General features: G+C 44.1%; 1 protein-coding gene across 1 annotated transcript in view; it reads left to right on the top strand.

The window, feature by feature from the left end:
• LOC122941307 overlaps nucleotides 1-9,089 on the top strand; it is a 162,240-nt gene extending 153,151 nt beyond the window's left edge. Inside the window, exon 22 of the mRNA XM_044298430.1 lies at nucleotides 8,627-9,089. Coding sequence (XP_044154365.1) covers nucleotides 8,627-8,861 — 235 coding nt within the window. The 3' untranslated portion in view covers nucleotides 8,862-9,089. The remainder of the gene's footprint in view (nucleotides 1-8,626) is intronic.
• The last annotated feature ends 18,184 nt before the right edge of the window (nucleotides 9,090-27,273 follow it).

The following is a 27,273-nucleotide window of genomic DNA, read 5'->3' as shown; positions in this document are numbered from 1 at the left end:
GGACAGAAATAGCGGGTGTCACGCCTTATTCCACTCCTGCTACAGACACAACATCTTTTTCGGGGTGACTGTTGGGTTGAGGTACCGGCAACGACACTGGGGAAATGTCGCTCGTGTAGACGGCTAACTACACTGGTGGATGGGGCCACGGAACCTCCTGGATACAGGAGGTTCTCGATGATCTCTTCCTCTAATTTGAGGAACGATCCTGTTCTCCCAGTCTTACTGTAGAGAACAAAACTATTATATGCAGCCAATTGAATTAAATATACAGACACCTTCTTATACCAGCATCTGGTGCGTCGGGAAACTAAATACGGAGACAACATCTGGTCATTGAAGTCCACCCCTCCCATGAGCAAATTATAGTAGTGGACACAGAGGGGCTTTTCAATGACACTGGTTGCTCGCTCAATTTGGATTGTCATGTCTGCGTGAATGGAGGAGAGCATGTAAACGTCACACTTGTCTCTCCATTTCACCGCGAGCAGTTCTTCGTTACACAAGGCAGCCCTCTCCCCCCTTGCAAGACGGGTGGTAACGAGCCCTTGGGGGAAGCCTGCGCGACTAGTTCGCGCGGTGCCACAGCAATTGTCCACATAAAGATGGTACCCCTTGCCAAATAAGGGTGACACCAAGTCCCAGACTGTCTTCCCACTGCTCCCCAGGTAGTCAGGGCAACCGACCGGCTCCAGGGTCTGATCTTTACCCTCATATATCCGAAATTTGTGGGTATAGCCTGTGGCCCTTTCACAGAGCTTATACAATTTGACCCCATACCGGGCGCGCTTGCTTGGGATGTATTGTTTGAAGCCAAGGCGCCCGGTAAAATGTATAAGGGACTCGTCTACGCAGATGTTTTGCTCAGGGGTATACAAATCTGCAAATTTCTGGTTGAAGTGGTCTATGAGGGGCCGAATTTTGTGGAGCCGGTCAAAAGCTGGGTGGCCTCTGGGACGAGAGGTACTATTGTCACTAAAGTGCAGGAAACACAGGATGGCCTCAAATCGTGCCCTGGACATGGCAGCAGAGAACATGGGCATGTGATGAATTGGGTTCGTGGACCAATATGACCGCAATTCATGCTTTTTGGTTAGACCCATGTTGAGGAGAAGGCCCAGAAATTTTTTTCATTCGGAAACTTGGACTGGTTTCCACCGGAAAGGCTGGGCATAAAAGCTTCCCGAGTTGGCGGATATAAATTGAGTGGCATACCAGTTTGTTTCTGCCACAACTAAGTCCAAGAGCTCCGCAGTCAAGAACAGCTCAAAAAATCCCAGGGCCGAACCGATCTGAGCTGTCTCAACCCGAACTCCAGACTGGGCGGTGAAAGGGGGAACTAATGGTGCGGCTGAAGTTGGGGACTGCCAATCAGGATTTGCCAGCACCTCAGGGACTCTAGGGGGTCTACGGGCCTGTCTGTGCGGTGGCTGCGACGGGGTAACTATTGCACGTGCCACCGTACCAGCTTCAACTGCCCTTCTGGTGCTCGCCACTTCACCATGTTGTACGGCAGTTCTGGTACTAGGTCCAGGGTGGGCTACGCTGCTGGTGTATGCCTCACCACTCTGCTGCCCTTGAAGCGGATCCTGCGCAACCTGTGGTCTAGCAACACGGGGCCGGGTACGCCCGGTGGTATCAGGGACCTCAACCTCCTCACCCGAACTTTGTGTCAGACTGCCACTGCTTTCTACAGGTTCATATTCTGACCCGCTAGATTCATCAGATGAGGGTTCCCATTCCTCATCCGACTGGGTCAGAAGCCTGTAGGCCTCTTCAGAAGAATACCCCCTGTTTGACATTTGGACTACTAAATTTAGGGGTATTCCCTGAGACTACCCAAGAAAAAAAGCAAGCCTGTCTTACAAATGGGAGGCTAGCGAAGTACCGGAGGCCGCTGCGATTGATAAAAAATATCAAAACAGTTTTTTTTATCGCCGCAGCGCTTGTGCAGTGATCAAAAAAAAATAATTTATTGTCACTGCGGTGGGGCGAGCGTGGGTTAACGCACGTGTGGGCGACGATCAGGCCTGATCGGGCAAACACTGCGTTTTGGGTGGAGGGCGAACTAAGGTGACACTAATAATATTATAGATCTGACTGTGATCAGTTTTGATCACTTACAGATACTATAAAAGTACAATGCTCATTAGCGATACGCTAATCAGCGAATCAGTGACTGCGGTGCAGTGGGCTGGGCGCTAAACAATCGCCAAACTACCTAACCACGGGGCCTAAACTATCCTAAAACCTGACAGTTTACACTGATCACTTTTTTCCTTTCACTAGGTGATTGACAGGGGCGATCAAGGGGTGATCAAGGGGTTAATTGGGGTGATGGGGGGTGATCTGGGGCTAAGTGTAGTGTTGGAACAATTCTATGCGAAATATCGGCAATATAATTTTCGAGTACGCGCATGCGCAAATGCACTATACAGTACCCAAATGCACTATGAAGACAGTATATCAGTATATTGGTATATAACACCCTGCTTCAATCAGTTTTTTTGGGGGGTGACTGGTATATCACACCAGTAGAAATTATTTGTTCCAATAATGCTTGTCCCTCTATATACCTGCAGTATCGCAGCAGAACCGCACACAACTGCCGCACAATACAAATGCACTATAATATACTTTCTAACATAGAAAGTATATTATAACATTGTACAAGGAAGGCAATCCATTAGAATATACATAAATATAAAACGTAACCTTTAATAATGTTACTATGAGGGTCCAGTCACACGTCCGTAAGTGTTTTGCGGATCCGCAAAACACGGACACCAGCAATGTGCATTTCGCAATTTGTGGACCGCACATCGCCGGCACTAATATAGAAAATGACTAATCTCGTCTGCAATTGCGGACAAGAATAGGAAATGTTCTATTTTTTTGCGGAAACAGAAGCACAGATGCGGAAGTGCTGATCCGCAAATGCGGATGCGGACAGCACGTTCCGGCCCTATTGAAAATTAATGGGTCTGCACCCGTTCCGCAAAATTGTGGAATGGATGCGGACCCATTTTGCGGACGTGTGAATGGAAAAGATATCCCTCAAAATGAAAATAAATTAAATTATTAAAGTTAAGCAATAAGCATAGATGTGGTAGGCAATAACAAGTGCTCGGCGGTACTAAATCAGGTGCTCGGCGGCACCAAATCAGAAACCATATGTCCTACCACAATCCGGGGGGTTCCAGTGCACATCGATGAATCCAGGAGGGAAAGCAAAAAAACATCCATCCCTGAACTAGATGATGATGTGGTATTGAAGGACAGGGTGGGCAAAGAACTGACCCTGAGGGGGTGCTATTCTGGAACTGATAGCCTAACCACAGACCACCCGCCCTGATAAGAGCGACACCGTCCGGAAGCTTACCCTATATAAAAATGGCCCTAGTAAGCCCCTAGCCCCTAGGCGCCTGACTTCCGGGTGATCACTATATAGATCTATGTTTTGGACTCATTATAAAAGCATATTATAAGTATATCGCACCCCTCTGTGTATGAACACCTATCGATAGCACACCTATACTATTCCTTAAAATGACTTTTGTGGTCCTATTAGCTAGCATTTGGTGTCCCTAACAGTCTGTCCCTGCTCCACACAGCAACCTCTCCCTACACTGGCAAAACAATGAATGTAAAATGGCTGCCAGATCGGGATTATTTATAAGGTAGGGTTATGTCCATGTGCGGAAACGTCTCAATTGGCTGTCCTGTACCACCTGATGGATGTGTCATGGGTCAAAGTTCTTCACAATGTAAAAGAAATTTCTCCGTATGTTCGCATGTTCGACGAATTACGAACATGCAAAGTTTGCCGCGAAACGACCACCGGGCGAACCGCAAGGCCATCTCTACTAGTTATCAGTTTGTAATATCTATGGTGTGCGATGTTCCTTTTGCTACTAAGGGCTATTACAGCCTATCCGGTAGCCAGCAATATGTCACATCTTTCTATCAGATTTATTCATATTGAAAACATGTAATTAACTAATCCCTGTCACTTTGGTACCTTGATGCTACAAGATACATTCTTGTTATGTATATATACACCGCCGTTTGGTCCCTCGGTCCGTAAGTAAGAGTGTTTTGACACCTTAACCTGATCGCTCCAAGGAGGGGGCGGACGGGATGGGCAGGGTTCAACTGCAGCTTAGCCGTACCCCTTGCTCCCCCATTGGCCACTCCAGAGGCTCGATCCGGCTAAGGGGAGAGGCCTCCTCTTTATCAGCTGCGCGTCCTTGCGGCCGAGTACGGACATTCTAGCACTGTTGCTGCTGCCTCTGGACAGAGGCTGGCGGCTTTCTTGTTGTTTGTCCATCCCCACATCTAATCTGCTCCTGATGAGCCCAAAATGGCGAAACGCGTAGAGCTGTTAGTGGGGACAAACTCATGATACACACAGCCAGGTTTAGTCTGTTTGATTCGTGTTCACACCGCAGTAGTGGTCTGTATCTTCAGCCCTCTGATGAGGGTGGGCAGATGTCTATCAAACAGTTCGCTCATATCCAGGCGTCACAAGTGTCATAGGGCTGCCTAGCAAATACCTCCTTTGATTCGTGCTCATGCGGCAGTGGATGACAGCTCCTGCACCACACGGCACAGTGGGCATGTGCGTTGATTCACAGGTCGCAACTGCTTAGCATGGGCAGATGTTTATCAAGGGTTTAAATATTTATAGGGCAAGTAATTTAGTGACATTTATTGCCACTTACACCACGGTGAATACACCTGCCCTGTATGTACAGGAGTGGTTTATTACTGCTCAGGATCATAGAGCAGTGTTTACTGCCTAGTATCATACTGCTGTTGGAAGTATTCGTGGATCAACACACGTTTGTAGTTGATTCCACTACGTGGTTTGCCAAATTGACTTGTGTTTACACCTGAGCGACATGGCAGGCTGGGCCTTGCGCATCCGCCTTAGACGAGCTGGTGCCGTGTTATCTGTCGACTGCATTGGTGTGGATATATGTTTGTCAATTGGGAGGTCTTATATTAGGTAGAGTTTTCCCTCCTGTTCACATTTTAATCAAGTTTTAATAAAGATGTAGTTTTACTATTTCCTTCACAACGTTCCTTTGGTCAGTGAATGATAAGTGGATACTCTTGAGCATCATAGTAATGTCCTATGACTTGATCTATGCACATTTCTTGAAAGGGCAAAGACCATCTGTTTTATTTTATTTTTTCATGTTGCCCAGTGTGTCTTTCAGGTTGTATTTCTGGTTGTATTTCTAGTTGCTTTGGTTGCTCTAGTAACCGCCTGTATACTTAAAAACACATTCCTGGAATATTTTTTTTTTTGCCCAGGTTTGTAAACTACTGGACCCACATATATTTCTGCAATTAAGTGGCCAGTACAATATTTGTCTGCACTACTTTCGACCTCATGTACCGTGCAAACGGGAGACACAAAAAGCAAAAAACAAACTTGGCATGCTTCTCTAAAATGGTTTTCCGGGAGATTAATACTGATAGCCTATCCTCAAGATAGGTCATCAATATCTGATCTGTGGGGGGGCCATCTGCTGATACGCTATTGATCAGCTTTCACCAGAGTGATGCGGCCTGTATCTAAGCCAGTGACATCACATGGCCTAAGCACAGCTCAGCTCCATTTAGGGCTCATGCACACGACCGTATGTATTTTGCTGTCTGCAAATAACGGATCCGCAAAAAATAGGGATGACGTCCGTGTGCAATCCTTATTTTGTGGAACAGAACAGGTGGCCTCTAATAGAACAGTACTATCCTCGTCCTATTTTATTTGCGGAACGGAAATGCGGACATATGGAAACGGAATGCACACGGAGTACCTTCCTTTTTTTTTCGGACCCAATGAAATGAATGGTTGCGCACGCGGTCTGCAAAAACACCCGGAGTGGACACGGAAAGAAAATAAGTTTGTGTGCATGAGTCCTTAGATTAATGCGCCTGGGCTGCAATTCCGAGCACAGCCTCTATACAATGAAGATTGCTGTGCTTGGTATGCTGTGAATAGGCCGCAGCCTCTTCAAATGGCTTATCAGTGTTGGTGCTGCAGCGATCCCGGAGGAGCCAGAGAGGAGGATAGGAGAGGTAGGGGCTCTGGCTGTCAGTCAATTGCGATGGCTGTTCCCACACCATTGCTCCCTAGGGCCATGCTGTGAAAGAAGGGGGCACCCTTTCTTCCCTCAGGGAACACCCTGATTCTGGGGCACTTGCTTTATGGTAAGCTAGGGTGCACTTATGTAAGGTGTTTGGATGGGTGCAAGGCAGGGTGTGTAGAGTGCAAAAGCCAGCGTATGGTGTAGGAGTCAGGAAGCCTGGCCAGATATGGAAAAATAAACATTTCTCCTAACTGTAGTACAACATGGTAGTTGTAGTGCATCCAACTGTAGCAGTCACAGTTCCAATTGTACATAGCGTAACTCTCTCCCAGATAGCGGTGTATGGATTTAAGCAAGGATAAGAGTTATGGCCTTCTCTGCACACTATCTTGCTAAAGTCTCTCTCAGTAGAATCTATGGCTGCCAACAGTACCTTGGCAATCATGACTGTAATGTTAACGGCAAGATAAAGGGTTTTGAAGGCAAGTCTGGCCAGGAAGTTTCCAGGTATGCTGAATGTCTTAACAGTTATCTCAAAGCAGCAAAGTCTGAATGGTGGTAGCTGCAGGTTACTTTTCTGACTCTTATGTTTGGTCATGCAGATTTTAAGTTCTCCTATTTCTCTCTCTTTCTGTTGATCTTGCACAGATCTGTAAGTCTTCTTTCACATGTGCAGCAAAGCAATCTGGCAGGCAGTTCTTCAAATTTGGCATAGATGGTTAGTGCCATGTGCCCACTGCACCCCATAGACCATAATGGGATCCGGCAGGAATTTGGCCAGACACTATTGCTGTGTGCAACAGTTTTTTGTCTGGCCAGATTCCAGCATAAATGTCTGTCTAGGGTGGATCTGGAGAACTCTGGCAGACTCTTCATCTGTCTGAACAGCCTGCCGGATAGCTCCACCCCATGTGTGAAACTAGCCTTAGTCTCTGAAGCTTTTTTGGGCCTGAGAAGAAGGAGTACAAGGCATTGCTTCCTTTCTTTCTGAACTATCCCCTAAAACTGGTCAACTGATCTGGGGGTGCATCTTGAATCAGGACTGTTAACGATGGCAACGCCTTCAATAAATGGCATAACATTATATAACATTAAATAACATGCCATTTGCCGGTACCCCATGCTCTGGGGTACTGCAGTGCTTGATGTCAGAACTCCAGGGCAGGGGCGTAACTACCATAGCGGCAGACCATGCGACTGCTATGTGGGGCCCAGGGACAGAGGGGGCCTAGTTTTAGTTAGGATTATCTCCTCTTCTGGAGGTGAAAACTTGGTTAGGACTCTACCCTCTAAAGCAGGGATGGCCAACCTGAGACTCTCCAGCTGTTACAAAATTACAACTCCCAGCATGCCCAGACTGCCTACAGCTATCAGCCTACAGTAGGGCATGGTGGGAATTGTAGTTTTACAACAGCTGGAGACCCGCAAGTTGACCATCCCTGTTTTAAAGGAACAACTTTTAGCAAGTGAGGCAGTGGAAAAAAGGCCCAAGGGTCATTGAAAAAGAATTTAGGCGGAAGCCCTTCTGTCCTGTGTGGGGGGCCTGGTTTGATTCTTGCTATGGGGCCCTTACTTCTCTATGTACACCACTGCTCAAGAGATCAGATATTGATGACCTATTCTGAGAATGTCACCAATATTTTTCTCCCAGAAAACCCCTTATACTATATACAAGGTAGAATATTGCAAAGTAAAGCAAAAATACAATAAGGAACAAAACATGGTTTTAAAAAAAGTTAGAAAACCTCAAAATATTTTTCATATAAATAACAGTCCCTTATACAGACCTGCTGGAGTAGAGCGTTTCACTTGTTCATCGGGTGATCTGAGGCACCTTTAGATGGGCAGATTATCGGGATCAAGAGTAAGCAGGATACATATGGGCCGTTATATTTGGGATGTGTAAATCCACCTTTACAGGTGAAAACTAGCTGGGTCTGTAGGGTTTTTGCATGACAATACTGAATACAATTTACATATCCCTCAACTCAGCATCATGGACTCAGTGCTATGCAGTCTTCAAATAACAGGACAGTTTAACAGACATGACAGATCTATAATTGGTATAATGGGGGTCATTTATGAAACAGAAATATGCCTACATTAGGCGTAATTCTGGTGCAGATTGTGGCACAAAGGTCCTTTGCGCTGTCCTCTGCGACTTTTCCCCGCTCACGCCAGGTCTACAAAAGTGGGAGTGATGTGGGCGGGGAAGGGCTGGAAGGGCCGTCTCATTTACCATTTTCTATGTCTGTTTTAGGTGTAGAAAATGGTCTAAATGTAAGACAGCTAGGAAACTGTCTTACAATTAGAAGTGATGGTGGATCCGCCGAAGTTATGCAGAGGCCGGCGCGGCTACATAGCTACTGCGGATCCACCACCAATGCAGGGATTTTTTTAAGACCTGCATCTAAAACGCCAGTCTTAATAAATATGTCCCAATATTTTTGAGCAATATTGTATTTTTTTTATTGTTTTATAGGCACTCCTATATATACTGTATAAGCCTGTCATTATCATTTCAGGTGGACAGATGAGAAAACAAAGTTCTCGGACCATGCACAAAATGAAGGAGAAACCTATGAAGATATTACCCCCAATTCTCACAATACTGATTCGACCATGGATTACGTATGGAAAAGTATTGTTTATGAACTGGAATCTGGAATGGAAATCAATACACCATTGCTCTATGACACATATGAAAACACGCGAACCGTCTGCAACAAAGCTAGAAAACATAGAGGCATCATTTTGTAGGCATAATCCAAAAATTGGGTTATTCATCTTAGAAAAAAGATGTCTTAGAGAAGATCATCTTTATACATACAAGGTCAAGATTAAAAAGGTTCTTCATGGAGTGCTAAGTCCCCAAGATGTAGTAATGGCAAATTCAAAAAAGACATTTGTCTTTTAACCACTTCAACCCCGCTAGCTAAAACCCCCTTAATGACCAGACCACTTTTTACACTTCTGCACTACACTACTTTCACCGTTTATCGCTCGGTCATGCAACTTACCACCCAAATGAATTTTACCTCCTTTTCTTCTCACTAATAGAGCTTTCATTTGGTGGTATTTTATTGCTGCTGACATTTTTACTTTTTTTGTTATTAATCAAAATGTAACGATTTTTTTGCAAAAAAATCTCATTTTTCACTTTCAGCTGTAAAATTTTGCAAAAAAAACGACATCCATATATAAATTTTTCGCCAAATTTATTGTTCTACATGTCTTTGATAAAAAAATAATGTTTTGGCAAAAAAAAAATGGTTTGGGTAAAAGTTATAGCGTTTACACACTATGGTACAAAAATTTGAATTTCCGCTTTTTGAAGCAGCTCTGACTTTCTGAGCACCTGTCATGTTTCCTGAGGTTCTACAATGCCCAAACAGTAGAAAAACCCCACAAATGACCCCATTTCGGAAAGTAGACACCCTAAGGTATTCGCTGATGGGCATAGTGAGTTCATAGAACTTTTTATTTTTTGTCACAAGTTAGCGGAAAATGATGATTTTTTTTTGATTTTTTTTTTCCTTACAAAGTCTCATATTCCACTAACTTGCGAAAAAATTTTTAAAATTCTAGGAACTCGCCATGCCCCTCACGAAATACCTTGGGGTGTCTTCTTTCCAAAATGGGGTCACTTGTGGCGTAGTTATACTGCCCTAGCAATTTAGGGGCCCATATGTGTGAGAAGTAGTTTGCAATCAAAATCTGTAAAAAATGACCGGTGAAATCCGAAAGGTGCACTTTGGAATGTGGGTCCCTTTGCCCACCTAGGCTGCAAAAAAGGGTCACACATCTGGTATCGCCGTACTCAGGAGAAGTTGGGGAATGTGTTTTGGGGTGTCATTTTACATATAACCATGCTGGGTGAGAGAAATATCTTGGCAAAAGACAACTTTTCCAATTTTTTTATACAAAGTTGGCATTTGACCAAGATATTTTTCTCACCCAGCATGGGTATATGTAAAATGACACCCCAAAACACATTCCCCAACTTCTCCTGAGTACGGCAATACCAGATGTGTGACACTTTTTTGCAGCCTAGATGCGCAAAGCGGCCCAAATTCCTTTTAGGAGGGCATTTTTAGACATTTGGATCCCAGACTTCTTCTCACGCTTTAGGGCCCCTAAAAAGCCAGGGCAGTATAAATACCCCACATGTGACCCCACTTTGGAAAGAAGACACCCCAAGGTATTCAATAAGGGGCATGGCGAGTTCATAGAAATTTTTTTTTTTGTTGCATAAGTTAGCGGAAATTGATTTTTTTTTTTTTCTCACAAAGTCTCACTTTACGCTAACTTGGGACAAAAATTTTAATCTTTCATGGACTCAATATGCCCCTCACGGAATACCTTGGGGTGTCTTCTTTCCGAAATGGGGTCACATGTGGGGTATTTATACTGCCCTGGCTTTTTAGGGGCCCTATAGCGTGAGAAGAAGTCTGGAATATAAATGTCTAAAAAATTTTACGCATTTGGATTCCGTGAGGGGTATGGTGAGTTCATGTGAGATTTTATTTTTTGGACACAAGTTAGTGGAATATGAGACTTTGTAAGAAAAAACAAACAAAAAAAATATTTCCGCTAACTTGGGCCAAAAAAATTTCTGAATGGAGCCTTACAGGGGGTGATCAATGACAGGGGGGTGATCAGGGAGTGTATATGGGGTGATCACCCCCCTGTCACTGATCACCCCTCTGTCATTGATCACCCCTCTGAAAGGCTCCATTCAGACGTCCATATGATTTTTACGGATCCACGGATCGGATCCGCAAAACACATACGGACGTCTGAATGGAGCCTTACAGGTGGGTGATCAATGACAAGGGGGTGATCACCCATATAGACTTCCTGATCACCCCCCTGTCATTGATCACCCCCCTGTAAGGCTCCATTCAGACGTCCGTATGATTTTTACAGATCCACGGATACATGGATCGGATCCGCAAAACGCATACGGACGTCTGAATGGAGCCTTACAGGGGGGTGATCAATGACAGGGGGGTGATCAATGACAGGGGGGTGATCAATGTCAGGGGGTGATCAGGGAGTGTATATGAGGTGATCACCCCCCTGTCATTGATCACCCCCCTGTAAGGCTCCATTCAGACGTCCGTATGTGTTTTGCGGATCCGATCCATGTATCCGTGGATCCGTAAAAATCATACGGACGTCTGAATGGAGCCTTACAGGGAGGTGATCAATGACAGGGGGGTGATCAATGACAGGGAAGTGATCAGGAAGTCTATATGCGTGATCACCCCCTTGTCATTGATCACCCCCCTGTAAGGCTCCATTCAGACAGTCCGTATGTGTTTTGCGGATCCGATCCATGTATCCGTGGATCCGTAAAAATCATACGGACGTCTGAATGGAGCCTTACAGGGGGGTGATCAATGACAGAGGGGTGATCAATGACAGAGGGGTGATCAATGACAGGGAAGTGATCAGGAAGTCTATATGGGTGATCACCCCCTTGTCATTGATCACCCCCCTGTAAAGCTCCATTCAGACGTCCGTATGTGTTTTGCGGATCCGATCCATGTATCCGTGGATCCGTAAAAATCATACGGACGTCTGAACGGAGCCTGACAGGGGGGTGATCAATGACAGGGGGGTGATCAGGGAGTCTGTATGGGGTGATCAGGGGTGATCAGTGGTTCATAAAGGGTTAATAAGTGACAGGGGGGGGGTGTAGTGTAGTGTTTTGTGGTACTTTACACAGCTACCTGTGTCCTCTGGTGGTCGATCCAAACAAAAGGGACCACCAGAGGACCAGGTAGCAGGTATATTAGACGCTGTTATCAAAACAGCGTCTAATATACCTGTTAGGGGTTAAAAAAAAACATCTCCAGCCTGCCAGCGAACGATTGCCGCTGGCAGGCTGGAGATCCACTCTCTTACCTTCCGTTCCTATGAGCGCGCGCGCAGGAAATCTCGGCTCTCGCGGGAGGACGCGTATATGCGTCCACCCAGAAGAGCACGGCCGCCGGCAGGACGCAATCCTGCGTGCGGCGGTCCGGGGCAGGTTAATGACTTTGACAGTTATCCTTTCCCAGGAACTGGGAAACGAGCAGTTACATGGTGACCTCCCTTTCATCTTTTCAGCTTCAGATCCTCCTATTCCCATACTCATCCAAGATGGCCACATAACTTCTAGGACTACTTATATTACTTCTAGAGGCATACTGTGCATTTGATAGCCTAAGATACTTCCTGCTGTCCTTGGATTGGCCAGCGCTTATCAAGTGATCAGGCCGAAGGCACGGCTGAACAAGAAGGAAGTGTCTTGGACTACCAAATGTACAGCATGCATCAGGCAGTCTGAGAAGCGGTGTGGACATCTTGGATGACAGAAATTGGCAGATCAGCAGCTGTAAAGATGAAAAGAAGAACACCATATAAGTGATTTTTTTTTTTTACCTTGAACCAGAAGGTCACTTGATTGATGTTGTTCAGTTCCTCCAGGGAAATCATTCGACATTTGGTTTACTGTGAATAAGGTGGATTGATGGACAATGTGTCTTTTTTTCACCATTGGGTACTACAGTGTATAATTATGTATGTAAATGTATCACTTTGTGTGCATGAACTGCTATTGGAATTTTGAATATATCTATTGTTATCATTGCTTCTTATTATTTTGCTAACAGACATTGAAATATTTAACAATGCAGAGGTTAATATGGGGAATGTTGCAAAGGAGCAATTTGTAGCATATATATATATATATATATATATATATATATATATATATATATATATAGATATATATATGCACCGTGTCGGACTGGGCTGTGTAGGGCCCACCAGTAAAATTTATTTTGGAGGTTTACCGTACAGATACATTCAAAGAATACCTGCTCACACAGCAGCAAGATACTACTAGATGATTGAATATGGGGTTCCTGCAGCAACATTGAGAGCAATTGTAAGCAAAAACCAGTGCGAGTCAAAAGCACAGAACAGGTGCAAATTTTTTCATTATACTTGATCTCTGAGTAGGCTTCACCACCGGTTTTGCCATACCTCCCAACTGTCCCGGTTCCAGCAGGACAGTCCCGGTACGGGGGAGGTATGTCCCACTTCCTGGCAGCTATCACTGTATCCATAGGAAGCAGAGACAGCTGCCTGTAATGATGAAGCAAGAGCCATCTGTCGGCTTTCTGCTCCATCATTACTCCCCCCCCCCTGCGGCTGGAGAACCAGGTCAGTATGTAGAGTTTATTTTTTATATTTTTTACTGTCAGTGAAGGGGGCACAGCTGGGAAGGGGGCATTTTACTGGGTATATTACTGCCTGTGAATGGAGCACAGCTGGGCATCACCCATATCAAACTTTACTCAAACCAAGATCCTGTATATATATACAGGTCCTTCTAAAAAAATTAGCATATTGTGATAAAATTAATTATTTTCTGTAATGTACTGATAAACATTAGACTTTCATATATTTTAGATTCATTACACACCAACTGAAGTAGTTCAAGCCTTTTATTGTTTTAATATTGATGATTTTGGCATACAGCTCATGAAAACCCAAAATTCCTATCTAAAAAAATTAGCATATCACGAAAAGGTTCTCTAAACGAGCTATTAACCTAATCATCTGAATCAACTAATTAACTCTAAACACCTGCAAAATATTCCTGAGACTTTTAAAAACTCCCAGCCTGGTTCATTACTCAAAACCGCAATCATGGGTAAGACTGCTGACCTGACTGCTGTCCAGAAGGCCATCATTGACACCCTCAAGCAAGAGGGTAAGACACAGAAAGAAATTTCTGAACAAATAGGCTGTTCCCAGAGTGCTGTATCAAGGCACCTCAGTGGGAAGTCTGTGGGAAGGAAAAAGTGTGGCAGAAAACGCTGCACAACGAGAAGAGGTGACCGGACCCTGAGGAAGATTGTGGAGAAGGACCAATTCCAGACCTTGGGGGAACTGCGGAAGCAGTGGACTGAGTCTGGAGTAGAAACATCCAGAGCCACCGTGTACAGGCGTGTGCAGGAAATGGGCTACAGGTGCCGCATTCCCCAGGTCAAGCCACTTTTGAACCAGAAACAGCGGCAGAAGCGCCTGACCTGGGCTACAGAGAAGCAGCACTGGACTGTTGCATGTCATTCGGAAATCAAGGTGCCAGAATCTGGAGGAAGACTGGGGAGAGGGAAATGCCAAAATGCCTGAAGTCCAGTGTTAAGTACCCACAGTCAGTGATGGTCTGGGGTGCCATGTCAGCAGCTGGTGTTGGTCCACTGTGTTTTATCAAGGGCAGGGTCAATGCAGCTAGCTATCAGGAGATTTTGGAGCACTTCATGCTTCCATCTGCTGAAAAGCTTTATGGAGATGAAGATTTCATTTTTCAGCACGACCTGGCACCTGCTCACAGTGCCAAAACCACTGGTAAATGGTTTACTGACCATGGTATTACTGTGCTCAATTGGCCTGCCAACTCTCCTGACCTGAACCCCATAGAGAATCTGTGGGATATTGGGAAGAGAAAGTTGAGAGACGCAAGACCCAACACTCTGGATGAGCTTAAGGCCGCTATCAAAGCATCCTGGGCCTCCATAACACCTCAGCAGTGCCACAGGCTGATTGCCTCCATGCCACGCCGCATTGAAGCAGTGATTTTTGCAAAATGATTCCCGACCAAGTATTGAGTGCATAGCTGAACATAATTATTTTAAGGTTGACTTTTTTTGTATTTTTCTTTTATTGGTCGGATGAAATATGCTAATTTGTTTAGATAGGAAATTTGGGTTTTCATGAGCTGTATGCCAAAATCATCAATATTAAAACAATAAAAGGCTTGAACTACTTCAGTTGGTGTGTAATGAATCTAAAATATATGAAAGTCTAAGGTTTATCAGTACATTACAGAAAATAATGAACTTTATCACAATATGCTAATTTTTTGAGAAGGACCTGTATATATACAGTTCAGACCAAAAGTTTGGACACACCTTCTCATTCAAAGAGTTTTCTTTATTTTCATGACTATGAAAATTGTAGATTCACACTGAAGGCATCAAAACTATGAATTAACACATGTGGAATTATATACATAACAAAAAAGTGTGAAACAACTGAAAATATGTCATATTCTAGGTTCTTCAAAGTAGCCACCTTTTGCTTTGATTACTGCTTTGCACACTCTTGGCATTCTCTTGATGAGCTTCAAGAGGTAGTCACCTGAAATGGTTTTCACTTCACAGGTGTGCCCTGTCAGGTTTAATAAGTGGGATTTCTTGCCTTATAAATGGGGTTGGGACCATCAGTTGCGTTGTGGAGAAGTCAGGTGGATACACAGCTGATAGTCCTACTGAATAGACTGTTAGAATTTGTATTATGGCAAGAAAAAAGCAGCTAAGTAAAGAAAAATGAGTGGCATCATTACTTTTTCAACAGGACAATGACCCCAAACACACCTCCAGGCTGTGTAAGGGCTATTTGACCATGAAGGAGAGTGATAGGGTGCTGCGCCAGATGACCTGGCCTCCACAGTCACCGGACCTGAACCCAATCGAGATGGTTTGGGGTGAGCTGGACCGCAGAGTGAAGGCAAAAGGGCCAACAAGTGCTAAGCATCTCTGGGAACTCCTTCAAGACTGTTGGAAGGCCATTTCAGGTGACTACCTCTTGAAGCTCATCAAGAGAATGCCAAAAGTGTGCAAAGCAGTAATCAAAGCAAAAGGTGGCTACTTTGAAGAACCTAGAATATGACATATTTTCAGTTGTTTCACACGTTTTTGTTATGTATATAATTCCACATGTGTTAATTCATAGTTTTGATGCCTTCAGTGTGAATCTACAATTTTCATAGTCATGAAAATAAAGTAAACTCTTTGAATGAGAAGGTGTGTCCAAACTTTTGGTCTGTACTGTATGTGTATATAAAGTTAAAAAAATATATATGTGTATATGTGGCGAAACCAACCTCGCCACGGTGTTTTGGAGGGGGCTGTTTAAAAGCCTCTTGCCTCAGGATTATGGCCCATACTAACTTTTAAACCCCTGAACCTATTCAAGTGAATTTTGGATAGGTTTGTCCCCAAGTTATACTGTTTAAATTGATGTAAGTTATATGTATGGGAGGAATTTGCTGGGTGTGGTTCTATTGTCCCATTGTCCCATTGTGTGTTTAAATGGTGATGTCTGTCCTGTTGTCTCCACATGTGTATTGGCGATCTCCCCTTTGTCCGGAGAGATAATTTGATTGCCCTCGGTTGTCTCTGGGACAGAGAGGAGGAAACCATGATGCATTGTGGGGATGTGTTGTATCTGTTCTGTGTCGCAGTCTCCCTTCTGGTCCTCTAGGGGGCGGGAACGATTGGTTGCTGTACTTGCATTGTGTGTGTTGTAAGATATTGATTGGTTGGATTTCAAAACCCTGTGGGCAGTACTATGTTTGTTTTTTATGAATAAAAGGGGCTGTATCTGAAGTACAGTCAGACCACTGCTGACCCTCAACACGGAGCCTTGTCTCGTTATTGGGGGGATTCCCTGTATGCTGTTAGAGACTGATTGCCAGGAGTGTAAGCTGACTGTACGCTTTTCCTGTTCGTCTGCTGGCAGCTATTCGCGAGGTTCCAGTTTGGAGTGCTATTTTGTATCCAGTTCGGGAGGTTGGTGTTCTGCAGTAGCTGTGCCCGTCTCTCAAAAAAGGGCATATCGCCTAAACGGATTTTAACCCCTTGTCTGCTGAAACGGTCCGTTACAGTATATATAGTCAAATTAGTGTTTCTGCATCAGAACCCAATGTCAAACCACAAAAATCTGTATCACAAAGCAAAAATGTTAATTTCCCGGACTACAGGAGTAGAATTGAGCGGACACCTGGATGTTCGGGTTCGACGGGTTCGGCCAAACTTCACAAAAAAGTTCGAGTTCGGGACCCAAACTTGACCCCGAACCCCATTGAAGTCAATGGGGACCCGCACTTTTGAGCACTAAAATGGCTCTAAAAATGTCACCGAAAGGGCTAGAGAGCTGCAAATGGCATCAAAATGTGGTTAAGGTCATGGCAAGTGCTCTGCAAACAAATGTGGATAGGTAAATGACTTTAAATAACATAAAATACGTAAAAATAAAAAACAATAATCTTGATCTAGGAGGACGAGGTCCATATGGAGTAGGAGGTTGAGGAGGCAGTGGATGTGGCAGTGTAGTTTGAAGCGGTGGTGGAGGAGGAGGAGGTAGCCAACACTGTTTTTTTGTTTTAATTTATTTTATTTTATTTTGTTTAAATTATGGTACACCCCAAAACAATGGGAAATATAACCTGTGATAACCCCCTCTAGTCGTGCTAAACACACGTTCAGACAATACACTGGCTGCAGGGCAGGCCAGCACCTCCAAGGCGTAAAAGGAAAGCTCAGGCCATGTGCCCAATTTGGAGACCCAGAAGTTGCAGGGGGCAGACCCATCAGTCAGTTCGTGAAGGCTTGTGCAAACATACTGCCCCACCATGTCGCACGTCCCCGTTATGTTCACGATCCAATTGGATATCTGCTCTATCAACTTTTGATGTTCTTTTCTGCGCCTACCATGTTAATCACGGTTAGCAGCGAATCAGGGTTCCATGCCGGAGACGGAGCGTAAGAAAGAGAGACCACATCCAAGGGAGGTCAATGGATGAAATTTAATTGTGATTGAGCGAAAATGTGGGAGAAGCTATTAAAACAGAAAAATTAAAGGAAAGGAGGGGGCACGCGGCAATTACCCACTCCCGACTCGGGGAGGTAGTGACGATAAATAACAATACAGGACTCTTAAGATGCCCTGTTTTTGGAATGATTAATAAAAAAATTATAGGGAATGTCACTGGGGTATTTAGGATTTGTAAACATTAGCCAGGAGAGGCCCTGCTTCCGCTTTGTTGACTCTAGATAACTTCTGCCTGATCGCACGTTCCTGTGAAGTCCACCATCCATTTGGATATCTTATCTATCAACTTTCGATGTTCTTTTCTGAGCCTACCATGTTGATCCCGGTTATCAGCGAATCAGGGTTCCACGTCGCAGAGGGAGCAAGAGAAAGGGAGACCTCATCCAAGGGAGGTCAATGGCTGAAATGGGATGGAGCGGAAATGTGGGACAAGTTATTAAAGCAGAAGGATCGAATAAAAGGGCCAATTAAAGACATATTATAGTCCTTGTCACCAATGCAGAGCAGGGGTTTTTCATAGCTAGAAATTGTCACCCACCAATGGAACAGATTATTTTTTAAAATTTTGGTCCCTGTCACCTATGCAGAGCAGGGGTTTATTCACAGCAAAAATTGTTAAATGTCACCCAAGAATGTAACAGAAAAATTTGTAGGTAGAGCAGGGGTCTATAATTTCACCCAAAAATGTGACTTAGTGATTATTTTTTACCTGTTTACTAGGTATAGCAGTGGTATATCACACAAAAAAATTGGGAGAATTTCACCCAAAAATGTAACAGACAAATTAGTGATTTTTTTTTTAACCTGTCTACTAGGTATAGCAGTGGTATATCACACCCAAAAATTTGTGAATTTCACCCAAAAATGTAACAGACAAATTAGTGAATTTTTTTAGCTGTCTACTAGGTAGAGCAGGGGTATATCACACCCAAAAATTGGCGAATTTCACCCGAAAATGTAACAGACAAATTGCAGATTTTTTTTTACCTGTCTACTAGGTATAGCAGTGATATATCACACCCAAAAATTGGTGAATTTCACCCAAAAATGTAACAGACAAATTAGTGAAATTACATTTAAATAACATAAAATACGTACAAATAAAAAAAAAAAATATTTATGAGGTGGAGGTCCATATGAAGTATTAGTTTGAGGAGGCGGTGGACATTTTAAAAAAAATTAGGGTACACTCCAAAAGAGTGTGAAATATCCAAAATACAAGAATGAGCAATTGCGCTGCAGTATAACAATGGCTGGTTAAGGCTGGTATACATGTTTATTCTGCACAAGGTACGGACAAGTCCTGTGGGATCCATGAGCTTGTCCACATTGGCTATGGACAGGTGGCTGCGTTTGTCTGTGATAACACCCCCTGCCGTGCTAAACACACGTTCAGACAATACACTGGCTGCAGGGCAGGCCAGCACCTCCAAGGCGTAAAGGGCAAGCTCAGGCCATGTGCCCAATTTGGAGACCCAGAAGTTGAAGGGGGCAGACCCTGCATTCAGTACGTGTAGGCGTGTGCACATATACTGCTCCACCATGTTGCTGAAATGCTGCCTCCTGCTAAGACGTTCCATATCAGCTGGTGGTGCTGGTTGTTGTAGCGTGCTGACAAAGCTTTTCCACATTTCAGCCATGCTAACCCTGCCTTCTGAGGTGCTGGCGGTGCCGCAGCTGTGTTGGCGACCTCTTCCTTCTCCTCTGCCTTTGCCTGGTGCTTCCACTGTGCCCCCGCTGTCAGGTGGCAATGCCACCAGCAGCGTGTCTACCAGCGTGCGCTTGTACTCGTGCATCTTACGATCACGCTCCAGTAAAGGAATTAAGGATGGTACATTGTCCTTGTAATGGGGATCCAACAGCGTGGCCACCCAGTAAGTTAGAAAGTGGGCAACTCGGCGGTCGTTGCGGAGACACTGCAGCATGTAATCGCTCATGTGGGCCAGGCTGCCCAGAGACAACGAAAAGCTGTCCTCTGTGGGAGGTGTATCGTCTGTGTTCTCTGTATCCCCCCAGCCAAGCACCAGTGATGGCCATGAGCTGGTCTGGGTGCCACCCTGCTGTGAACATGGTACCCCCTCCTCCATCTCCTCCTCTATCCGCAACCTCGTCATCCTCCAGAACTGTGCCCTGGCTGGACAATTGTGTACCTAGCGTTTGTGGGTGCAGGAACCCACCCTCGGAGCCACTTGTGAATGACTGGCCGGAAACCCTATGAAATGATCCCTCTTCCTCCTCCTCCGTTGCCACATCCTCTTCCATCATCGCCAGCAGCGTTTTTTCAAGGAGACATTGAAGTGGCATAGTAATGCTAAGAATCTGCACTGGCCATGTTGGTGTAGTACTCGAAACAGAGCAACAAGGAACACAGGTCTCGGATGGAGGCCCAGTCATTGGTGGTGAAGTAATGCTGTTCCGCAGAGCGACTCACCTGTTCGTGCTGCAGCTGAAACTCCACTATCGTCTGCTGCTGCATGTACAAGGTGGAGTTCCACCTTGAGGGCATGTCGCATATGAGGCGGTTAGAGGGAAGGCCGAAGTTACGCTGCAGCGCTGACAGGCCAGTAGCAGCAGGGTGAGAATGCAGAAAGCGCACACAGACGGCCCGCACTTTATGCAGCAGCTCTGACATATCCGAGTAATTTTTATGAAACCTCTGCACCACCAAATTCAGCACATGCGCTAGGCAAGGGATGTGCGTGAAACTGGCTAGTCCCAGAGCTGCTACGAGATTTCGCCCATTATCGCACACTACCAGGCCGGGCTTGAGGCTCACTGGCACCAACCACTCATTGATCTGTTGTCCAAGGCCCGTCCACAGCTCCTGCGCGGTGTGGATTTTGTCCCCCAAACAGATACGTTTTAAAACTGCCTGCTGTCATTTACCCCTGGCTGTGCTAAAGTTGGTGGTGAAGGTGTTACGCTGACCGGAGGAGGAGCCGGTAGATGATGAGGAAGCGGAGTAGGAGGAGGAAGCAACAGGAGGCAAACTGAAGCGCCCTGCAATCCTCGGTGGTGGAAGGACATGCGCCAAACTGCTATCTGCCTCAGGCCCAGCCGCCACTGCATTTACCTAGTGGAGATATAACGTCCCTGACCGTGCATACTGGTCCACGTATCTTTAGTGAGGTGCACCTTGCCACAGGTAGTGATTTTGTCCCCCACTTGGTTGTGCAGGGTAGGGATGGCACGCCTGGAAAAGTAGTGGCGGCTGGACACGACGTACTGTGGGACAGCCACCGCCATAAGGCTTTTAAAACTCTCCGTCTCCACCAGACGGAATGACAGCATTTCAAAGGCCAGTAATTTTGAAATGCTGGAATTCAGGGCCAGGGATTGCGGGTGAGTAGGGGGGTGTTTCATCTTCCGCTCCAGTGTTTGGGAGATGGAGAGCTTAACACTTCCGTGGGACATTGTGGAGATGCTTGGTGACCCAGATGGTGGTGTTGCTGGCAGATCCTCTGTTTGCGGGGTGGCAGGTAGGCACTGTCACTCCAGAGGTGGATGAAGAGGCCAAGACTGCAGCAGAAGAGAAAGCAGGAGGAGCCAGAGACCTTTCTTGGTTTTTGAGGTGTCTACTCCACTGCAGCTCGTGCTTTGCACTTAGATGCCTGGTCATGCAGGTTGTGCTCATGTTAAGAACGTTTATGCCTCGCTTCAGGCTCTGATTGCACGTGTCTTGTCGTCCGCACATTGTCTGAAGAACTGCCACACCAGGGAACTCCTTGGAGCTGGCTTTGGTGTGCTCGGTCTCTTGCTGCGGTGAGCAGTAGCAGGCGTACTGTCTAGGGGATGGCCGCTCCGCTTTTACACCCTGCTCCCTCTTCTGCTGTGCTGGTGGCTCTGTGCGACCACCGCCTCTTTCTCCAAATTACACAGGTCACTTGCATGACCTTGATTCCATGTGGGGTCGAAGACCTAATCGTCCTCCACATCATCTTCCACCCAGTCTTCACCCCTGCCTTCTTTGTCGGTCTGCACACTTTCGAAAGCCACAGCAGTTGGCACCTGTGTTTCGTCATCATCCGAGACGTGCTGCGATGTTCCTCCCATGTACTCATCTTGAAACATAAGTGGTTGTGCATCGGTGCACTCAATCTCTTCCACTTCTGGGGAAGGGCTAGGTGGATGGCTCTGGGAAACCCTGCTAGCAGAGTCATCAAAAAGCAGAAGAGACTGCTACATGACTTGGGGCTCAGACTGCTTGGCTGATATGCAAGGGGGTGAGGTGAAAGACTGATGGACATCGGCTGCAGGTGCCAACTCTGATCTTTCAGCAGGAGACTGTGTGGGAGACAATGTAAAGGAACTGGAGGCACTGTCAGCAACCCAATCTACTATTGCCTGTACTTGTTCTGGCCTCACCATTCGTAGAGCAGCATTAGGCCCGACCAAATACCGCTGAAGGTTCTGTCGCCTACTCTTACCTGAGGAAGGTGTTTCACTTGTGGGTGTAGCTGGCACAGATCGACTCTGTCCTCGCCCTGCAACAGGAGCTCCACAAGCAGCATCACAACCAGGGCCACGTCCCTTATTTGATGCTCTCCTAATATTTCTCAAATTTAGGATCTTGCCCAAAATGGGTGTTTTTTTAATAAGAAAATACCACAGCAGTATCTAAAGCGTGTATCTCACACGTACACATGCAGACAAGGCCGCAAATTAAGTTTTTTTCCCAAAATAGGTGTTTAGTTAATACCAGAATAGCACAGCAGTATGTAAAGGGTATATCTCACAATGACAGATGCAGCAAAGGCTGCAAAATTAAGATTTTTGCTCTAAATGGGTGTGTTTTTAATAGCATAATAGAACAACAGTATCCGAAGGGTGTATCTCACAATGACATATGCAGCAAAGGCTGCAAAATTAAGGTTTTTCCCAAATGGGTGTTTTTTTTATACCAGAATAGCACAGCAGTATGTAAAGGGTATATCTAACAATGACAGATGCAGCAAAGGATGCAAAATTATGATTTTTGTCCTAAATGGGTGTATTTTTAATAGCAGAATAAAACAACAGTATCTAAAGGGAGTATCTCACAATGACATATGCAGCAAAGGCTGCAAAATTAAGATTTTTGCCCTAAATAGGTGTTTTTTTAATACCAGAATAGAACAATAGTATCCAAAGGGTGTAGATGCAGTCAAGGTCGCAAATTAAGATTTTTGCCCAAAATGGGTGTTTTATTAATACCAGAATAGCACAGCAGTATCTAAAGCATGTATCTCACACGTACAGATGCAGACAAGGCCGCAAATTAAGATTTTTGCCCAAAATTGGTGTTTATTTAATACCAGAATAGCACAGCAGTATGTAAAGGATATGTCTCACAATGACAGATGCAGCAAAGGCTGCAAAATTAAGATTTTTGCTCTAAATGGGTGTGTTTTTAATAGCATAATAGAACAACAGTATCCGAAGGGTGTATCTCACAATGACATATGCAGCAAAGGCTGCAAAATTAAGATTTTTTCCCTAAATGGGTGTTTTTTTAATACCAGAATAGCACAGCAGTATCTAAAGCATGTATCTTACACATACAGATGCAGACAAGGCCGAAAATTAAGTATTTTGCCCTAAATGGGTGTTTTTTAAAACCCAGAAAATTAAAGCTGTATTTCTAGCTTAAAGGGAACCTGTCACCGGGATTTTGTGTATAGAGCTGAGGACATGGGTTGCTAGATAGCCACTAGCACATCTGCAATATCCAGTCCCCATAGCTCTGTGTGCTTTTATTGTGTCAAAAAACCGATTTGATATATATGCAAATTAACCTGAGATGAGTCCTGTACGTGAGATGAGTCAGGGACAGGACTCAGCTCGGGTTAATTTGCATATGTATCAAATCGGTTTTTTTACACAATAAAAGCACACAGAGCTATGGGGACTGGATATTGCGGATGTGCTAGCGGCCATCTAGCAGCCCATGTCCTCAGTTCTATACACAAAATCCAGGTGACAGGGTTCCCTTTAAATTGCACACTGACTAATGCGGCAGAGGCCCCAGATGGATTGTATTGCAAAAACATTTGTGTTTTTTTTTAACTATTGAAGTATTTAAAGCTTGTTTTAACAATAACAGATGCAGCAAAGTCTGCAATAATAAGTACTTTGCCCAAAAAGTGTGTTTTTTTACAAAAAAAATATGACAGCAGTATATAACGCTTGAATTTCACAATGACAGATGCAGACAAGGCCGCCAATTAAATATTTTGCCCAAAATGGGTGTTTTCTGAATAACAGAATATGACAGCAGTATATAATGCTTGAATTTCACACATACAGATGCAGCAAGGGCTGTAAAATTGTGCATTTTGCACAAAAAGGGTGTTTTTTAAAACCCAGAAAATGAAAGCTGTATTTCTAGCTTAAATTGCACATTGACTAATGTGGCAGAGGCCCCAGATTGATGGTATTGCAACAAATTGGTGTTTTTTAAAACCAAGAAAATTATTTAAGTATTTAAAGCTTGTTTTAACAATAACATATGCAGCAAAGGCTGCAATATTCAGTACGTTGCCCAAAAGGAGTGTTTTTTTAATAACAGACTATGACAGCAGTATATAGCGCTTTAATTTGACACGTACAGATGCAGACAAGGCCGCAAATTCAGTATTTTGCCCAAAATTGGTGTTTTTTTAATACCAGAATAGCACAGCGGTATCTAAAGCGTGTATCTAACACTGACAGATGCAGACAAGGCCGCAAATTAAGTATTTTGCCCTAAATGGGTGTTTTTTAAAACCCAGAAAATTATAGCTGTATTTCTAACTTAAATTGCACACTGACTAATGTGGCAGAGGCCCCAGATGGAGAGTATTGCCAAAAATTGGTGTTTTTCAAAGCCAGAAAATTATTGAAGTATTTCAAGCTTGCTTTTAACAATCAAAGATGCAGCAAGGGCTGTAAAATTGAGTATTTTGCCCAAAAAGGGTATTTTTTAAAACCCAGAACATTATAGCTGTATTTCTAGCTTAAATTGCACACTGACTAATGCGGCAGAGGCCCTAGATGGAGAGTATTGCCAAAAATGGGTGCTTTTTCAAAGTCAGAAATTATTTAAGTATTTAAAGCTTGTTTTTAACAATCACAGATGCAGCAAAGGCTGCAATATTAAGTACTTTGCCTAAAATGGGTGTTTATTTTTTTTTTACTAACAGAATATGACAGCAGTATATAATGTTTGAATTTCACACTGACAGATGCAGCAAGGGCTGTAAAATTGAGTATTTTGCCCAAAAAGGGTGTTTTTTAAAACCCAGAAAATTATTGCTGTATTTTTAGCTTAAATTGCACACTGACAAATGCTACAAAGGCACCAGATGTAGGATATTGCCAAAAATTGGTGTTTTTTTAAACCCAGATTATTATTGCAATATTTTAAGCTTGGATTTGAATGTCACAAAAGCACATATGCAGTGCTGGTGCACTGAACTTGCATAAAATGGCCGCCACCGCCCACATAACTAACAGACAAATAAAAGTTATTTTTCTCTATCACTTGGTTCAGGGCAGGGTAAAAAGATTGTGCCTTGCACCCACACAACAAAATCTATGTAGATTGCTGAGTTCAATTGCAGTTCTGATTAAAGTTTCTTTCCTATTTTCTCCCTCACAACATCAGCATCCTCTCCCTACACTACTAAGAGCAGAGTGACGTGCAGCGCTACGTGACTCCAGCTTATATAGAGGCTGGGTCACATGCTGCATTGGCCAATCACAGCCATGCCATTAGTAGGCATGGCTGTGATGGCTTCTAAGGGCACAGAGTTAAACACTTGTTGATTGGCTGCACTGCAGCCTTTCAAAAAGCGCCATTAACTCGCCGAACACCGAACCCGAACTTTTACTGAAATGTTCGGGTTTGGGTCCTTTACAGTTCGGGTTCGCTCAACCCTATACAGGAGTCAATTATGTTCAGTAACACCATAAGGAAGTAATAACAGCCACCATAAATGGTTAGTTTTTTTAGGTGGAGTTGTGATGCATATCCATCATCATCTTTATAATGTAGTGCTCTTCGTGTTATTATAAATAAGTTTTATTGCACAGTTCATAGGATAAAGGAGCCCTGTATGCGGTTTTATCCAGATGCCATTACCACTGGTGCAGTGCAGTTAACACTTGGAGATCCTGCTATAACTGCGTTAAGTCCCCTGACAAAGCCTTAAAAATAAAAACAAAGGTAAAAATGTTGGGACGTACAAGTCCTAACAGAGAATTAATAGAGGCAAGCCATTACTGAGCAGTGCACTCTTGTTTGGGTGATCGCTCCACAGTCAGGGGCAGCGAGAATGAAGTTTACGGCTGATGGTCCATGGATTTCAACAACTTTTCCTGGATTATTAAACCACAGTGCATTGGATTTGCTGCTAACAGCCATTATTGGATCACCAAGCCACATCATAATGATCAAGTGATGTCCCTGACCTAGAAGTATGCCTGCAATTAAAAGATCTCCAATAAAAGTGTGAGTGATTTTCTCTAGTTTTCTATACCATTTTTAATATGTTAGGCACCTGTACTGATTATCTCTTCAGCCTAAGTGCATCTTTCAGGTTTTAAGGATATATATAATAAAAGTTATATTTTAGGTGTGTTATGTGACTGCAATGATACATTGCATTGGGTTCTCCAAAACTTTGATATTGATTGCTTATCCCACAATGGTGTATCCATACAATGAAGGACTATTGGGATATAGGACCAATATCTGCAGTCAATAAAACTTAATTTGCTCAATTGTGTCCTCAGCTACGTTTGATGTAGTAGGCCTTTACTCCTCAATTCCCCATGATCTGGGATTAGACTCATTAGCTCAATATTTTGATATGCAGTATATAGTACTTATTGTAGTGAGCTAAAAGGGTTTCTTCTAATGTCTAGAGAGTTTCTCCTCAAACTCAACAAGAGCTTTTGTTTGAAAATGAGAAGGGCCTCAGTGAGGGTAGATCCTACACCTCATATGGCCAGGTGGAACTGCAGGAGTTTTTTTTTTATCAATTTATCCATTTGGGTTGGACGATTTATAGATGACCTACTAGTAATATGGAAGGGGCTGGGAAATGAACTGTATGAGTTTGTCAGCTATAAACTACAAGGAATTTAAAGAGTCCTTACATTTTCCAAAAACTTTTGATATGTCATAGACATGAGTGCTGAGACCCCACTATCTCTAAAATGAGGAGAAAGAAAAACCTGTATAGAGCGCTCTCTCTCGCTGCTGAGGACAGAATCGAGATGGGCCTATAGACTCCTATGGAGTCTGGTGCAGTGATGAGAGTGAGCTATGCAGTCACTTGTCTCCTCTCATTCTAGGGATCAGTGGGCATCTCAGAACTTATACCCCCATATTCTAAACTGTCTCTATGACATTACTATATAGATTAGAAATAAAATTAAAATGAAAACAAAAAGGCACAAGTCTTTAAATCCCAAGTCAATGTTACAATTGGAGCGCTGCAGGTTCGTCGTGAAGTGGGTATTGTTCACACAC

The sequence above is a fragment of the Bufo gargarizans genome, chromosome 6 (assembly GCF_014858855.1).
Source record: "Bufo gargarizans isolate SCDJY-AF-19 chromosome 6, ASM1485885v1, whole genome shotgun sequence".
NCBI lineage: Eukaryota > Metazoa > Chordata > Amphibia > Anura > Bufonidae > Bufo > Bufo gargarizans.
Note: the sequence above shows the minus strand (reverse complement) of the source record. Positions and strands in the feature narration are given on the sequence as shown.